This window comes from Melospiza georgiana, chromosome 2 (genome assembly GCF_028018845.1).
Source record: "Melospiza georgiana isolate bMelGeo1 chromosome 2, bMelGeo1.pri, whole genome shotgun sequence".
NCBI lineage: Eukaryota > Metazoa > Chordata > Aves > Passeriformes > Passerellidae > Melospiza > Melospiza georgiana.
Window position 1 is genome coordinate 15,810,720 of NC_080431.1, and position 19,073 is coordinate 15,829,792.

At 37.1% G+C, this 19,073-nt stretch overlaps 1 protein-coding gene across 4 annotated transcripts in view; it reads left to right on the plus strand.

Moving 5' to 3' along the window:
• Positions 1–19,073, plus strand: part of MYO16 (myosin XVI) — a 363,429-nt gene that overhangs the window by 139,487 nt on the left and 204,869 nt on the right. For all 4 annotated transcript variants that reach the window (XM_058044965.1, XM_058044966.1, XM_058044964.1 and 1 more), the window contains exon 5: positions 6,995–7,103. In XM_058044965.1, the coding sequence (XP_057900948.1) occupies positions 6,995–7,103 (109 nt within the window). The remainder of the gene's footprint in view (positions 1–6,994; positions 7,104–19,073) is intronic.

A 19,073-nucleotide genomic window follows, 5' to 3' on the forward strand; every position in this document is an offset into this window, starting at 1 on the left:
TGGAGTTACTGAAATTCCCATTTAATAAAATATCAGCTGTGTTCCCCACAGACTGCAGTGATGGAAATTGCCTGATGAAGGATGAAGAATGGGGTTTTAAAGGATTGCTTTTGTAAGGTGAAATTTCCACTTCCTTGCTTTTCTTCAAGTTGTATGAAAGGAAGGAGGCTGCTAGGGTTAGCTGTGCAACAGATATTCCTATTTGGAGAATGATTTTCCATCAGATGCACTCTTGTCTTCTACAAGGGAAGTATGCTGTCTTTTTTTTTTTTTTTTTTGTACTTCTGGCAAGCTATATTAAGGGTCAAAAAGCCAAAGCTGCAGCTAGAATAGCTTTGAGGTGGCTGTAATGTTTGCCATGGGCTGTACTGAACTTCCATATCTTTGTAGATAGCTTGTAAATGTTTGTGATCCCTTTCCATTTCTTTGTCAAGACTAGGGGGTGGAAGAGCAAAAGAAAATATTTAGAAATGTATTTCCTTCATGGTAAATTTCTAGTCCTGAATCAGGATCTCTTTTGATGTTTTGTTCCGGAACAGCAATATTTTATTTACTCTGGAGTGTGTAGATACTGGTTATCTATCTCCCAAATATCTTAATAATCTGTGGTGTCATGGGGAAGGGTCTTCCTTAAAGATTTATGTGGAGAAAAGTTAAAATGAAGGTATTGAGTCCACAATCAGTATTCTGAGCGATAATATTTAGATTTAGCAAAATATTTTCTTGATTGTTTTGTGCTCATAAAGAGAATATAGAAGAGGTTACTCAGCTTGTGTCTGTCAGTTTTCTTCTTACTAAGCAGGCAAAACTCAATTATTATGGCAGCAGGTAGGGGAACTGTCAGTGGAGGATCTATAATTGTAATCACTTTTTTCCCCACCTCTTTAGTAGCTGTATTGTGATTTCTGTGAAATAATTTTCTGCCTGCAGAAAATCTGTTGTTGAAATGAGTTGGAAGGAAGACATGCTTTTGAACTGAGAGCAGCTGCTCAATCTCACTTAATTTTTTATTTCTTTGTCTGTGGTTTCCTAATGTGAAGTCTTCAACTTTTTTTTTTCCTAGCTTTGCCTTGAGAACTGTTCCTCATCTGTTCAGCGTTGTGGATTTGTGTAATGTGGTATCCAGTGCTAATGACCTAAACCACAACACTGTGTAGAGAAACTTTATTCCTTTTGCTTTGTTAAGGAATGAGATTCAGCAAGTCTAATAGCAGCCACAAAGAGGAGCCAGCTAGATTTGTGGGATTTGGTATATTGGATGAAAATTTATGGAAACTGTTGAGGTTGGAGAGCATGATTGCATGGCACCATGGAGCCATGAGCATGTGGGATTTCCTGTGTTTCCTTATTCTCAAACAAATAGAGCTTTATATCCTGATTACTTTTGCTTTCTTTTTAACGGTTTGTGTACTAAGGGCTTTGGCAAGGACATAGGATTAGCACAGTAGCTGTGGCATACATGAGAACATTCAGGGGTGTGTGTGTGTGTAAACCTTGGGTGTCCTTCAACAAGCAATTCCATTTTCATGGAATTAATTTGAAAAAGTAGGTCAATGAAGGGGGGAAAACTTAACTGCAGATGTCACAGGAAGTGAAATGCCACTAATGTTTTATGAAGAATTGCATTCAGTCTTGGTTAATGACATTTAAAAAATGGCGTGGTTCGTAAGTCACATGGTTATATTTTAAAAAAATATGAAAAATTGAAGTGTTCAAGCTGTTAATGGAAAAATGTTGCCTGTCCCTGCAGGAAATTGATGAACATAGATGAGAAAATACTATGTACATGTTTGTACATTTGCATTCATATAACTGTACACTGTTATATACATGTGGAATATGTGGAGTTGAATAAACTAGATTACTAATATAAGAATAAAGGTAGATATTAAAAAGTCAGATTTTGTGATGGGGTTGACAGGTTACTGCACAATTTGCACACAGCTAGTATATTGTAGAACAATTGAACCATTGTAAAAACTGTATTGAAGCCTCCTATTAGGAAAAAAAATTGGGTTTTGGTTTTGTTTTTTCCATAGCAACAGGTCTATTATTTTTTTTCTGCCTCTGTCCTTTTTTTATTTTCTTTTTTTTTTTTAAATACCCACATATATTCACATATTCGTCAGGGTCTACTGTATTTCTCATAGCCTTCTTAAAACCTCATTAAGCCAATGGTGGTAATCCTAGGAGACAGAGGCAATTGCTGGGTCATCATTTCTATATTACAAATATTTTATAATGCACCTGGGACTTTCTACTGTATGAATAAACCTAAATTACTTCGTTATTTCAAATATTTAAATAACCTGCATGGCCCACAGGTTTTAGAGAATAATTTAAGGTATGTAACAGAAGAAAGGATTTCAATAATTTCATTGAATCATAGTCAGACTTTCAGGAATCTGCCCAATTTCCACCTAAAGTGGGTTGATGCTGACTCTGGTTCAGAAAGTAGTTTCACCAGGAAACCCTTCTGACCACAATGTTTGGGTGCAAAATCTGTGATAACCTAGCTGGGAAGGTAAGCAAGAGGAATACCTAGGCAGAGAAAAGCTCAAATCTCTCCCAAGTCCTTGGGGAACCTTGGTAAGTTAGGAGTCCTCAAACAATGCTTAAATCAGATTACGCTGCTGTCCATATTTTTGTGATGGCATTGATTTTCTGGACATACAACCCAGTGGTTAGAACACTGTCCTTGAACACTGGAGATGGCTGGAGAAGGTCTAAGCCCATAGCTTTTCATATGGTTTTCACATATCCTGATAAAGTTAGACAGCCAATACAAAAAATATTGTAGATTTCAGAGACACCGAAGGAAATAAATAATTTTAAATCTTTAAATAAGGGCACATTTCTCAGAATGGAGATTCCTCAGCCCTTGGTTTTTTGGGCTTTTTTGAGTAATGGTAGGTAGACATATTTTTCATTTGGGAATAATAAGTTGCATCACAGCACTAGAAATAAGAAATAGTAGGAAGTAATATTGGCCAGATAATAGTACAAAAGGAAGTTTTAAGACTTTCTAAAAAATTAAATGCTGAATGAAAAAATTACCCCTGTGCATGATAAATTGATTTTTAGAATCAGTTAATTATTAAAAAAAACAGGTTGAGAGATTGTTTATTGATTGCCTCTGAGTTAACAATATCACTAATTAGGCTTCCTAACTGTAGAATGTGGACTAAACTCAACTTTTAGCTTAGCAGTGGGAGTTTGGACATTGATCCACTGGATACAGCTGCAGCAACACAGTCTTGAGAATTTGTGGCTGCATTTATACCTGGATGTGTGTCCCAAGGGGCAAAGGGAGCTTATATAGGGACAGAGCACTGTAGAGGACTGTTCACATGTGATGATACCATGCAGTTGCTAGCTCTTGTAAATTCTCGCAAATCAAAACTTCCACTAGTGACTAGACTTCAGAAGTTATTTGGTTCTTTCCCCATCTTCTGGAACATGATCTGGTGAGGGAGAGTTCAGCTCCTACAGCATCCTGTTAAGCAAAAGCAATGTTCTTTGTACTATCTTACATTAGCTCCAAGTTGATTTACACAAAGATGTCATCATGGTTTAAGTTGCAGTGGGGATGTACATTGTGTCATGTTCTCTACACTGAGTCTGACGTTGCTCATCTCTCTTCCACTGAGTGGCAAACCATCTTAAACTGCATCATGTTGGTAAAAAATGTGGGTATGCACATAGATGAGTACTGTGGAACTGTGCACATCTAACTTCAACAACATTGCTCCTGAGCTCTCTAGCTAATCTTAAAGGAACAGCACTTTATTTGGAAATTCTGTTCTACTCTGGTTTTCTGAAATGAACACATTGAAAACATCAGAGATTCTACAGGTAGGTAAATAGACAGAAATTAAAACAGAATTAAAAAATACAAACTAGTGTGATCCTAATAAAAGATGAAATATTTTTCAATCCTTGCTGGAGCTAGAAAGGAAATCTTTTGTCCTTTCACTAGCTAAAATCATTTTCTCTTTTGCAGCAGGCTTAGATTTCTGATAATGGGGGGATATTATGTAAATATGTGAAGTCTACTCAGTTATTATTGATCACCAGGGTTCAATCTTTCTTGCTGTATCTACAAATTGATGTCACTCTGCATAGCACAGATGCACTTCAGTTGCATTTTGCATTTGGTGTTATTTAACCTGGTCTCTTTAGAAACACATTAAGGTATTTAAACATGTTCCCTCTGTAGTCTTACTAAAATAGAAACAATGTATCATTGCAGACAAATAATTATCTCAAAAATATTTTTGTATATATGGCATATAGTGCATAAAATTTTGGAAAATATTTATAATTTTTATTGAGAAATGACTTGAGAATGAGGATGTGTTGAGAATAATTAAGCCAGTAACTTTTTACGTACATTGAGTGCCACATCAGAATTCAAGTGGGTTGTATTGAAATGGAATAAATATGGAATAGCATTTAGAGTATAAACAAGGTATGCATGTAAATTTGGAAAGTAAAATCAGCAGCATGGGGACAGTTTTCCTCATGTTTCCTTCAAGAGCTGTGAGCAGAAACAAAGTAGGACTACACTTAGATAATCTGAATTGTCTCTAGTCACATCTGGGCTTCTTACTGTCTGACCTACAAGGTGTATATGTAACAGAGCACTCAAGTTCATTAGCACAGTTCTGGCCATCTGAATCTAAACCAAGGTACAAAATCTGTGATGTTTGCATTGTGTTCCACACTAGTGGTGTAGCCTTAGCTAGTAGGGGTCTGGTCCTGTTCAAGGCCTTCATTCCTGGTGTGGGCAGTGAGAGCACAGCCCCAGTAAGATCACAGATGGTGCAGAGCTGGGAGGCAGGGATGATAATACGCCATATTAAACATGCCTATTATTAAACCCTTAAAATTAACTGTTTGGGAGCATTCCAAACATTTCTCAAGAAATTAATATAGAAATATCCAATAAAGATTACTTGAGTAATTCCATATTGCATCCTTCCTTCTGTGATATTACATCTTAGAAATGAATTAAAAGTGTGCTGCTGACCCAAGTAATTATTCTACTTTGCCTGAGTTTGGTATGTCAAAGGTCTTTTGGTTTCTTAACAAGGAATAAAATGGTCTTTCGGCATTACCTGGAGATTATCTATGTGCAAGGAAGAATCTATACCTGAAAGATTTTGTGGGTTTTTGTTATATGCAAAGTAATGAGATACGAAATTGTTTTGCTTTCATAATTCTACCTTCACCAACAAACTTTCATGGGTCAGTGAGTAGAAAGCAAAACAAAAATCATACTTCCTAGTAGTGGAACAAGTGCATTAAATAGTTGTTAAACTATCCCCTAAAGATACTATGATCTTCAAATTCACCCTTTATTTGATTTCCTATCATCTTTTTGATTTTATCTGGCAGGACAGACAGTAGAAATTTATTTTCATAGCACTATAATGAATGTAAGATTTTACACTTAAGTCTCCTTTCATTCCTTTTCATTAAGCATGAAAGCCAAATCCTGTCATCTAATTTCATTTAAAAATTCAGAAGAAATACATCTAATCTAAATTTGCTCTCTGGGCTCCCCTTGCAGTCAGTGCAACAAGATAAGGCTAGAAGAAAGTAGTGTGTTTTGTAGGAGGACAGATTATTTTGCTGCGTAGAATGTGGTCTAATAGGATGTAAGAGATGTTTGAGACAGCTGAGGTGAGTAATTTTTGATGCCTGTCTGTCCCCTGGCCACTGTGTTGGAAACTCAGATCACCTCAGACTAACAGTTCAGCTGCAAGTTTGATAACCTAAAACTTACATGAATTTGTTCATTTTTTGTATCATATTACCAGCTGAGCCAGAAGCTGAGCCTACTGCAAGTTTTTCTTTGATACAATACTTAAAAAAAAAAGCTCCTGAAAAAAGCAGTCATGTCTTCTATTTATGATTTGATATTGCATTTGACCTCTGCTGATGTGTTTTTAAGAAAGGCAGTCCTTGGCATTTCTCATTTTTATTAAACTCTTTATCATACAATCTGTTAAGAAAATTAATTAAATTTACCTGGGGTCACACTTATTTCATAATTCTTTGCCATTAAAAGCCATTGAGAGAAATTTGAAATTAATTAATGTTACAACCCTTTTTAAAGAAGATACATGGCAATTCACTAGTCATGTAACTTCTAATGCTGTAACACTAGTAATGTAAGCTTCTATGTCCACCAGACATGTATGATATTTTCAAGAATGACAGCTTTTTTACTTAAAAAAATGTATTTTCCTACAGATTCCTACATTAACAATCTTTAATATAGAAAATACAATCAAGCTTCTCATGAATCTGTTCATTTTACCACCCCTCAACCCCAAGGGCTCTTCTTAGTTGTCACTCATTTATATTGAATTTTGAATGAAACTTAGAGAAATTTCAGCCTGGCTTCTTAGAGACTACAATTGAAATTATCAATCTCATTTTCATTGTCTCCAGTTGGTGACAAATGGCAATTTCATTTAGAAGTGGATGGTTCTCTTTGAGGTTGGATTGATGGATGAGGCCCTTGGAGGTCAGGCCAGCTGACAGGGTTACCCAGGCCAGCTGTCTGCCCATCCCTGCTGCAGGGTGTCTGTGCTGCTTGTCAGGCAGCTCTTGACCACTGGTGGAGTGTTTTAAGGCAGACTGCAGTCAGTGACAGCTGACTTTAAAGTGTTTTGCTGCAAATGGTGGTGGTTCCAAAACTCACCGATGAGCAACTCAGACATCTGTGTAGCAAAGCCAGACTGGACAGATAGTGTGGCAACAGTGTCAGCTGTCTCAAACAAAGGCAGCCTTTTTGACAATCATGAGTCATTCATTTTGTCTCTGCCTTTTTGTGTGTTTGGTTTTGTTTCAGGTTATAATCAGCCTGCTGCCTAAGAACCCCAGCTTTGAAATGTTTTTGAATAGGATCATGTAAGAACCCCAGTTGTGTTTTGAGATTTCAGTGCAAAAAAACTAAAGCGCTTTTAATTCTTGTCTGTAGGCTGGAGCAAATGTGCTTCTGCAAGATGTTAATGGAAATATTGCACTTGATTATGCTGTAGAAGGGACTGAATCTAGCAGCATCCTTCTGATGTACTTGGAAGAAAATGGTAAGTCAGCTCTTTAGCTTTTGGAATGCTTTTATTGAACATGTCATAAAAATAATAAGGATGTGTATTGATCTGATGGAAGTCATGCCAAAGCCAATTGAACTATATCAGTTTGGGGATGAAGGGGAGGAAGATGATTTGGAACCACAAATGTTTTCAGTGCGTTTAAATTGGAACAACTAACAAAGGTTAATGGCAGTTGTCCTTGTCAAAACTGCTTTTGACCTTTTGTATGGAGATGTTAGAAGTTAAATTCAAAGTAGAGAAACTGCAGCAATACAGAAGCTTTTAAAACAGTTAATTTAACTATTCAAGGCCTAGGTTTTACATTTTGTTTCGTTTCCCATCTATAGTCTCAGAATATTTTTTCAAGTGACAGAGTGCTAAATAAATAAATCTTTGCAAATGATTTGAATGAAAATGCATATGATACTTTATCTCTCATTCAGGAATATTAGTGTTGGTTTAGGGTTTTTTTAATTGTGAAAATACTTTAGTGAGGCTTCTATTATGAATTATGCTTAATATGTTATAGATTACAGGACTTGTAGTGAGAAACTGGATTTGTTGCTCATCAGTTCCAAACTTAGATATGAGCTGAAGTGAGATTTCTAGCATTGTTTTTGGATATGAGGTGTTGTCTTAATATTGTGTGTGGCTCATTCTAACACTGAGAAAAGGACATTAAGTAAATATAATGAGCAATAATGTAAAAATTTGTGTTTTCAACATTTTCTCTATATAAGGAATCTTTTTTAACATAAACTAAGTTAAATGTCAAGGAAATCACAGTGTCAGGTCCTATACTGCATGCATCCAGTGTATTGCATGTTTTATAATTTGTTTCCTCGGTGTGTGGCAGTGTCTTCACAGCTCCTGGTTTTGGATTCTTCTAATGGCAAAGCAGCCGTTATCTTCTAAAAGCTTGATTGCCTTGAAAAATACAGATATTTGTTGTCTAAGTGTTCCAAATACTTTGACTCGCATTTAATGGGTAAAACTCCTGGATGTGCTCTCCTTATAGTGGTATCTCTTTTACAGTTGATAAGAGAGGCACTATTCCTAATTAAACAGTGATTCTGTGAATGTCGAAAGTTACCAAATGAAAAAACTTAAATATTTTGAAGATGACATCTACCTCTACTGACTTCAGGTAGACAAGCTTAAGTTAATCATCCAGACCTTTAGGTCAGTAGAGAGAAAGAGGAAATGCATGCATTGTTTCATCTCTTTCTAACTTGGCTAGGTGAGGACAACTGACTTCCAGGACTGTTTCTTTCTGCTGACTAATAAGAACTTAATTTGACAAGTTTTAGGGATAGATTGTTAGGATTGATCAATCCTACCCCTTAACTGCTGTCGTGCATGAAGAGCTGGCTTTGGGGTGATCAGTGTCAAAATGCTCATCAACTTTGCTTGGTGTGCTGGTATTATTCTTGGAACAATAGGCAGCTCAAAGTATCCTTATTTTGCACTTGACTTTTGAAATTTATTTAGTACCTATGAAATTTTGTATAGCCTACCAAGATCAATAGTAACTGAGGAGGAGATTCTTGAAGGAAATTAAGCTGTATGAATAAGTATGAATTACTTTGAATTTCCCAGCCTCAGTGTTTCTCTGTGCATTGTTTTGGTGAAGTTCTCCTCATGTCAGCAATCCCCATGCACACCTGCAAATGAATACCTCAACACAGAGCAAGGTCAGGACCAAGCCTGTTTATACAAGATTAGCTGATCCTGTATTAAATACCACCTTCTGCCTGTAGTATTGAGAAACACCCAACCAAAGTCTCAGCCTTTAAATACAATGTATAAGGAATATTTCCCTATTCTCTGAACTTCCCTACATTCCTAAAATGGTTCAATTTCATTTTCATGTTTCAGTTCTCCTTTCAGTTGTGCATCCTGGTTTACAATATTAAGAAGAGATTTGTGTGGAGATTTGTATACTTTAATCATTGCCTCTAATTGCAGAGATCACAGAGAAAAGTAAAATTAGGTGCCTTATAGCTTAGCTAATGAGAAAAGCAGAAGCTATCAATTTATGTTGATGAAACAAAGATTGGAACAAGTAACTTTGAAACCACAGAAAACATTGTTAATTGGAAACATTAGAGTTCTTAGAAGTCCAGTGTTTATACGACTTCTTACAGATTTTACTACTGTGGTAGTTCACTGTATCTGTTTAATTTTACTACGGATCTTAGTGACTCAACTGCTCTTCATTGTTTGAAGTAACTTAATTTACTCTGTGGACGGCCTGGAGCCATAAGTGATAACAATAGCCTTGGATGCCTTTAATGATTTGTATGTTTTAAAACAGTTACTGGAGTTAGTTCTTTGATTTCTGCTTGTAAATGATCTGTTAGGGCACAGGAGTACCACAAGTACAAAATACTGTAATCATCTAGCAACTGCCAGAAAGCTTTGATATGTACTTTACTATTATGGAATATAACATATAAGGATGTTTTGTGGAGATTTTATTACTGAAGTCTGATGAAATTAATACTATTTCATTAAAATATTCTGTTTTCCTGTACAGAAATTAGTTTCCTCTGCTATTATATTACATTATATAAATAATGTTATATTGTATTAAGTATTTATTGACTGAAGAAAGGAATTAGCAGACTTGAGTTACCTAAGAACACAATTTGAGGTACACATTCTCTGTATATTAAGAGCATTGTTTCTGTTGGGTAATAACTGGCATGTTGTTAGTTTCATTTAAGATATCTCTAATTGAGGGTGGAAGGGAAATACAGCAGCCTGCTTTATGCTTAGGAAAGTGTGTGGAACAGCTTAACTGTATCATATTAGGTTATGTCCAAGGGGCATTCAGAAGCCTGGTGGGCTCATGAGCTCAAGGACTCTATTTGGATTGATTTATCTAAATCTAATATCTGGTAGCCACTCTATAGCAAACCTTTTTAGAGCAAAAGTGATGCTTTGAAGGTAGGCATCTGTAATGAGGCACATGAATTAGGATCTGAACTGCCTGCTTCTTTCCATGTGCTATGGAGGGAGCCCAGAATGGCCAGCTGGGACACAGCAGTCTGCTGTGTAGGATGACTTTTAGGATATTTAAATTTACAGGTCTGTCTGTAGATCCCTATTCAGTAGTCTATACTCCTATTAACAACAGTGCAGTTCTAGGAAATGCTGACTGTAGAGAAGGGAAGAGTTGTTAATTTGACCAGCTACAAGGAGAACACCAGTAAAAGCTGTTATATTTGTTCTGTGCCAAGATGTCATTGGTTTTCCATGTTACTGGTGTTCCTGTTTTGCTATGAAAATAAAGTCATGACTTATTTAAGGATTTCAATATCTGCTGAGGCAAGGCCAACGGAGGCCAGGTGGGACTGGAGATTCTGCTTCTCTCTGGGCTCCCATTCCTGTGCTAACCCATCTTTATGTAATTTCTTTTCATTTTGTTTTCATTTGAAGTTTTCTTCGTTGCCTCTTACACCTTCAGCTTCAAATCCATTCACTGTTTACTTTCAGGAAGTGTCTCCCTTCAGAGGTGAAATGAAAATAATAATGTGTCCTGGTTTAGGGCAAATTTGGGAGGAAACTTCTAAAGGGGTCCCTCCAGAAAGCAGATTCAAGCAGCCCCCCTCCCCCAACTCATTTGGAAAAACATTCCTTGGACAAAAGTGAAAAAAATCTCTTTATTTAACAAGCAAACTATTCAGAGACATATGAAATGAGTAATATTAAACAATAAAACCTCTCGCTGTTCTAAAGAGATGGCAAATTCAGAAAGTCCTTGTCATGGGGTGTAGCTTGGCTTACTCAGTCTCTTATCCCTCCAGCACTGGAAAATTGCTTGTCCCAGGCCCTGATGAGCCACAGGTATGAGCTCCTGGTGTTCTTCTGGGTTTTCAGTCCAGAGCAGGGCTGATCAGTTCTAAGAAAAAGAAAAAAAAGTCCAGGAAACTTCTCTGCCTTGGCTAGCTAAAAAAACTTACAAAAAACCACAGAAGAGCTCCCTCCCACTGCCCGCTGCAGACAACACAGTCCAGGAGTAGGATGTGGGGGCACAAGTGCAGTTCCTGATAACAAACTCCATGCTTCTCCCCCTCTTCTCTCTTGGAACCAGTCTTAAGGTGCAGAACTTAATATCCAGCATAAACAGAGCAGACAATTGGGGATACCAGAATCATAAAGTCACCCTAGGACATAATGTCAAAAGGTGATAGTTTTTTCACTATTTGTCTTGCTTTATTCTAAACCTACCTGATTGATAATTGAAATCATCAAGAAAGTCCACGCAGCACCTTCCATAACTTTTGTTTTGATTAATTACAGCTTTAATTTTAAGGCAAACCTTTTGAGTCATTTATGGCATTTTAAAACAATCAAACTTTGAATGACTGCCAGTGTTTCTGGAGGCAGAATGTTCTATTGTAGAACTGTGTCAGTGAAACTCTGATCCTTGTTTCTTCCTTTTCCACAAGGCTGTTTAAAATATTTAATACTTTTAGGCAGCATTTTTTTTTATTTCGTTACTTGGTATTTAGTTGTATAGTGGATTGCATTACTCAGCTATAAACTAAAACTGACTGACAGATAGTTCTTGATTCTGTATTTGCCAGGTCATAGGAGGTGACACATTCACTGTAATTCATTTCCAAAGAAAATATTCTCTTTTGTCCTCCAAGATCTCAGGCTTCAGTTTTCAGTAAGATAACTGTGCACCCCAAGAACATCACCCTTATTGTTGAATCTGAGAAAAGAATATTTGGACATTTACATTTTTTTTTTAAGAACTGTCTACATATTGCAGGGATCTCAAAGCAAATTTAATGGCTCTCTTGTCTGTTGTGTAGTGAGAGTTTCATGCAGTAGCAGATAATTAAGCAATAGAAAACGGTCTGTCTTGATTTTATGTTTTGAAGATTGACTATATTTAAATAACATATCTATCCAAAGATACAGATGGTACTCCTTTTTCTACTGTGACACAGGTACAGGAGAAAAAATGAGTATTGCTTTTCTGCAAAGTATTTTACACAGTATTATTCCATTTCTGTGGGGGCAAATGAATTTAAAAGAGCTGGTTAAAGGCTATTGACCTTTGATGGTAACAGAGATTTCATGCAGTTAAGCAAAATCTATTATGCTATTCCAAGCTGGGGGAATAATAGGTCTGGTTTGTTCCCTGAATATTAAAAGGATCATATTCAGGTGTCTCAGAAAACTGCATATAGAGCAAAAATCATGTGCAAGCCCCATCCATTTAAGTGGCTTTGTATGGTTTAAATCAGTTAAAATATTGTGCAGATTTTGCAAATATAGACCATTGTTTGTTAAATTTTTACTAGCAAGGGAATTAAGCCTTACTCTTCAGCTGCAAAATAGAAGAGACAAATTTATTTTACTGCCTTGCAGCAGTAGGTAGAAAATAAAAAAAAAAAGAAGCTAAATGTTAGTACAGATTCCTACACAGAAGACAGCTTTTAACATTAGCCAGAAATAGCCAACTTGTCAATTACTACAATAAGGAGAGTTTCCGTGAAGCCAACAGTTAACAACATATGGGACATATGACATGTGCAGAAAAATCTAATTTAGAAAAATAGTGGGCAAAGATTAAGGAAAAATTTACTGCAAACCTGACACTTTACAGTAACCTAGAATGTGATAGGAAGATATACCAAAATTAAACTGTAAGTTAATTTGAAGTTATCCATAAAATCTGGTGTGGTTGCAGTAAAAGCTCCTGCAAAGCTGCTCACCCATTCCCTTCCTGATAAGGACAGCAAGATTCCTCACCAGTTACTGTCACAGGCTAAACAGATTCAACTTGGTGGAATTTTTCAACTGGAATAGGCTCAGGTAGAGAAAAATAGAAAGACAAACATTAGAACAACACTTTTCCTCCCCTCTTTTCAGGCTTCACTTCTTCACTCCAAACTCTTCTACCATCACAAGCAGCACATGGAGGTGGGGAGTTGGTACCTGGCAGTCTCCCTCTCTGCCCCTTTTCTCTTCATGCTTTCCTCTGCTCCATTCTGGGTTTTCCTTTCAGGTGTGGAGCTCCTTTAGGAGTGTCTGTCTGCTTTGCCACACTGGCTGCAGGCTCAGCTGTGTGCTGCTGGGGGTCTGTTAGAGCTGATGGGACAGCCCCTGCCTCTCCCCACACACCCCATCCCTGCAGCCCCACAACTGCCGACACCTGCACTGTACATCTCCTTGTGTGTTTCTCAGTACTCTGGCACTTTTTGTGAGAATAAAATCAAAATTAAGATCCTAGTTGTGTGCATTTTACATTTGGATTATTTGTTATTTAAAAAGAATGAATATGTACACCAAAATGTTTCAGTATTGAGGTTGTGGTGCAGAAACCCTTGAACAGACCTAGTAATCCAATGAGGGGAGAAAAACTCTTAGATTTTCTTCAGTGCAGTCAAGAAAATAAAGGGATATAAATCAATATTATTTCAGAAAAATACTGGTCTAGACTTTAATATTCCAAACTATTTCACAGATACTAAGGAATTACTGCTAATATACTCCAGTAAAAACTCGCTAAAATGCCAACACATACAGATTGTTAGCACTAAAGATCAGCAAGCTTTGACTAAAACTAAATTCCCTAGTATATTTTCTGTTTCAGAACCATATATACCATGATCTTGATTTATGCTCACAAATTTTCTTTCAACAATATTGACGCAGTAGGTTGACAGAAAAATAGGCAATCAAAACAAAACAGCCTTAGGGTGGCTCAAAGATTTTTCCCTTTGATTATTGTTGATTGGGAACCACCTACCCATAAGATCATCACACACAAAAAATCTATTTTCTGAGAACCTGATTAATTGAATGGAGGGGTTAGGTGTTGGTGTTGCCAGCGAGAACAGAGGAATAAATGAAATGTTTCAGTAGGTCCTTTCAAAAAATGAAGCACATGGAAAATGTGGCACATTGGAAAATTTCATAGTTAACAATGTTTATTTTCCTTTGGCCCTTACGTTTTCTAATATAAGTGTGAATGAGCTACCATAATTTTTAATTTTTCATAGCTCTTGGGGGGCTTTGAAGTCTTAGATTCTTCTTAATATTTTTGTGTTTCCAGCATGTCATCCATATGTTTTTATCAAAGGGAAAACCTTTAAATTCACTTTGCAGTCAATTTTTGACACTGAAATTAACATTTAAATTTATAGCCAGTACTTTATAATCTAGTTTTCTAACAGATGCTAGAAGGAAGACGGGCATGTCCTTGACCAATAGACTTTGCTAAGATTTGAAAAAAGATTGTGAAGAACATCAGGAAACAGGGATGTGCTTTCAGTGTCCTTTTAAACAACTTATCAATAAATAATTTCATTGCCATCAGAACCATGTTTTCACTTTTTTATAGAATTCCTAAAGCTATAACCTTAATCAAGATGGAAAAAACATCAGTGCCCACAGTGCATCCCCAGGCCCTGTGACCTCTGCCCCTGCTCCCAGGGCCTTGGCTGCTGGAGCTCAGGGCTGGCCGTGGTGACCTGGGAGCTGTTGGATGGGAAGGAGCCGAGCTGGGAGGCAAAGCTGGGAGCAGCACTGTCGAAATCTTTCACCCATCCTTTGTCTCTGGAGCCACATTTAGTCTCAGGTCCTTGCTTGAGGCAGTCCTGTGCCCAGCCATGATCCTTGCTGATCCCAAACCTGGACCACTGACTTGACTCCTTGCTTCATCTGATTTACTTGGATTTGTCACTGGAGGCTTTCCTGGCAACCACAGAACTTCTGTTAGCTCTGATTCCCATCACCAGACCTGCTTGATTTTCTTTTTTGGGTACTGTGGGACTGTGACCTGCCTGGCCTGTGTTCACCCTCAGCTCCCGCCTGCCTTGCATTTGTTGAGTAGCCTGCTTTTACTGATCTCTCACAAAAAATTAACTATAGCATATTAAAACCTTACAGTAAAATCTGTAGTGTAGAAATACCATCTGTGATGATCTCATTTCAGACATGATATGTACCAGAAGTAGCCAGAGACCATGATATACTTATTTTGCTTCTATGTTCTAGTATTAATATAAAAAAAAATAATAAACATGCATTACATATCCACAAATGAATGCATTAATATTAAGCCTTGAAATTGTGTCAGCCTTTAAAAATAAATTGCAAAAAATATTTTTGTTTCCATGAAAGTTAAGAGACAGTTCACTTAACTAATTTTAGCTGAAAGGATCATCAATGTCCTTATTGTAGAAGAGAGAGGAATAAAAGCATGTTCACTAGAGTGGGAGAATTGTCACTCTGATATCTACATGAGGAGGAGGTGGGAACTTCACTTCTGATAGCATATTCAGACTAGGAGGAGATAAACCTAATCAGCCCAGAAAGCCAACTGTGCCTTGGACAGCATCCAAAGCAGTGTGGGCAGCAGGTCAAGGGAGGTGATTCTGTCCCTCTGCTCCACTCTGTGATGCCCCACCTGCAGTGCTGCATCAGCTCCTGGGTTCCCAGCACAGGAAGGACACAGAGCTTTCTCAATGGGTACAGAGGAGGCCACCAAGATAATTGGAGGGATGGAAAATCTCTCCTGTGAGGAAAGGCTGAGAGAATTGTGCTTGTTCAGCCTGGAAAAGAGGGTTTGCTGTGACCTCATTGCAGCCTTCCAGTACCTGAGGGGAGCCTATAGGAAAGATGGACAGAGGCTGTTTACATGGACCTGTAGTGACAGGACAGGGACAGTATTAAACTGAAAGAGAGTAAGTTTAGTTTAGATATTAGGAAGAAATTCCTTACTGTGAGGATGGTGAGGCACAGGAACAAGTTGCCCAGAGAAGCTGTGGATGCCTTATCCATGGGAGTGCTCAAGGCCAGGTTGGATGGGACTCTGAGCAATGTGGTCTAGTGAAAAGTTTATTTCTAGTTCAGTCACCCTGCCCATAGCAGAGTGACTGAACTACATGATCTTTAAGGCTCAACCCAAGTCAGTCTATGGTACTGAAGATGCTTCACTAAACATATGTAATGATATATTTAAAGGCAGGCAGACAAAACCCTCCAGCAACAATCAGTCAGTACTGCTGCAGTGAGTTAGAGCTATGGGATTCAGTAGTTTTACAAATATATGTTCTTTTGCAGAATCTGAAGATTTTGGCTTCCCTTCTTGCATAGTAAATGTTGCTGGCATGTATTTGTTTATATGCTGACCTTTGAAAATCAGACTCACATAATGCCAAGTGATACGCACAAGGGCTATTAAACAATGTAATCTCACAAAAATAATGCTTTTTACCAAGATATCTAGTAAGCAGCCAGAAAAATCTTTCTAAAACTTTAGGCAAATGAAGTAATAGATACATCCAGATATTTCAATTATTTAAAATTAGTATTTAAAGAATTGTACCATGGTTTGTTTAGTTTTGGTTTTTTTCAACATCCTATTCTACGCTGCACAGAAGAAAAATACAAATTCTAAACTGTGGTATCCCCTGAATTACAGAAGAATAAGAGAGGCTCATCATACATGGGGTGAAGAGCCTTGCTGTATCTACAGCTCTGTGAAGGAAGGGCAGATATATAGATAAGAGTGAGAGAAAACTCAAGTAAGAGGAGAGAGATTGGTTTGTCAAAGCCATTGCAAGTTTTTAATGTACATTTGTGTTTGAAAGACAAAATGCTGATCTCTCCTTAAAAATATAAAGCCCATTGGAGAATGAGACCTGCATGCTACAGCAAGAGTGGCTGCTGGGAGTGTGTGCAATGGGTGTTTGCCAGAATGATTCAGTGATTTTCTTTGTACTGATCTCAGGAATGGGTCTTCTCCTTGCACGCTTCATTGTACTGGACATTTGTGAGAGAAAGGTGTTTAATAGCAACCCTCAGTTCTGTTTGCCTTGTATTTCTTTATCACTGACATTTTTGGAAAGTTACTAATGCATTATTTATCTGAGGTTTTTCTATTCTTTTTGGTTGTCACTTGTATAACCATGTGCCACAGAAGGTGAGAGAGCCAAAGTACATGAAGCAGCCATGTCAGGTGTGTTCCTGCCTGACACCAGTGCTGATACTCATCACCAAATGTGTGCCCTGCAGGGTCACTGATGTTTTAACTGTTCCTTCTCCATCTTAGCTCCTGCAGAATTCTTGACTGTGTAGCTCTTCTGATTTTACAGGATATTTTGAGTGTTTTTTCCATTACATGCCTTTTTTATTTCTTTTACTTTCCACTTATTGAAATGTGAATCCATTCCCATAGTAGATGCCAGTGTGCTTTTCTTCCTCTTTTTATTCATGCTGGCTGTTGTCCCATTTCAGCTGAATATCTAAAGCACATTTTGCCTTTGAAAAGCAATGTGAAGGTCATTCTTTAATTCAGGCAGTGAGAGTTAGTTACTGTATGAGTAGCATTTTTTGTTCCATCTAAATTACTGGAAAGTATCACACCCTGGGGAGGGAGAGCGAACTCCCCAGAATTATGAACTTGATTAAGGGAAAGCACTTATTGACAAGGTCTCCTTGTTTGAGCCTCACAGAATGTACATGTGCATGCTTGAAAATCTGCTTCCCAGCTCCCCAGCAGAGAAATCTTTGCTTGAAGCTAAATAGCTCCTGAGTTCTTGGAATTCAAAACTATGTTTCTAAAACTGAAACAGATTATTTTTGCATGTATTCATTATATTTTTTGTAAAGGTAGAGAAAGAGAAACTATTGTTTCTCTAGCATTTTGAAACCTACTCTGAATATTTAAAAAGTGAACTCAGTGGAAGCATGTCACTTTGTTGCCTCTCTTGTCGAGCTGATTTACTTCTGTTTGTTTATTGAAATATGTATCATTCATTTATGCAACTATTAGTTTGAAGCTAGTAAAGCTGTCTTGAATAGGTTTTATATTCACACAGACTGTGACTTTTATTGCTCTGTGGTTTATGTGTTTTCTCTGAGCTCATGGCTGCATTACATTTATGAGAGAAAATAATTATTAAGCAGCAATTAATACAACTTAATGCCTTTCTTGATTTTCCCTTAAATATGAGCAGAGTTAATCTTTCAATGGCTAGGGTTTTTTGTAGTCCCAACTAAGTCATACCAAGTTTCTATAAAAGGCAATTTACAGGGAGTAAGGATCAATATTTCACCGTTAATATCACAGTGTACAGATATGTTAATTCTCTGACTATGTTGGGTGTAATTCAGTAGTAACTTGCTAGAAAAGGCTGAGTAGACTCAGCTGGCCTCTGCCCTCAACTTGTAGGCATTACTGTAATTTATGTTAAACATGATGAAGGAAACAAACTCATAAGAGCTGTGTTTCACTCTCAGTGGTTTTTCTTTTTTGTTTTTTTTGTCATTTTTTCTTCCTGGGAAAATCAGAAAATGTATTTCCAATTTGTGGATTGTGAACTTAGTTTTCATTTTTTATTGTCAGAGAAAGAGGTAGTAAATTAATTTCCACCCATTTTCTCTCTACTTGAAACCCAAAACCTTTTCTTATTGTTTACCTGATATATTAAGAGAAAGAAAAAATTGACATGAGTTCTGTCAGCAGTACTTAAGCATGCCTGTCTTCATCAGGCAAATGTTTCATCTCTTTTTAAACTTTAATCTTCCTTACCTGAGAACATTAGAAAAAACTCCATCTGAACCAGTGAAGTTTAACTTTGTCTGCTCAGTCTTCAATGTTGAGTGTTTAAAATGTCAACACTGCAAACGATGATTAATTTTGGGTGTGCATATTGCCCTTAAGTATTTGGGAGAGTTCTGTCACTGGCACAAAAGTGTTAAACCATTAATTTACTGTTGCAAAAAGCAGGAAACAGGTAGAAACAGAAAGGAAAAAAAAATTCATTGACATTATGCAACATTGTCAGTCTGTAAATGTCATCAGGTATTTTCGAATTATTAATCTGAAATGTGATAAAGGCATAAAACTTTAGTTCTGACAAAAAAATTGATTGTTAGGAGACACTGAGGACATACTGTGAAATTGGCATTATGTTCTGGTCTAGCAAC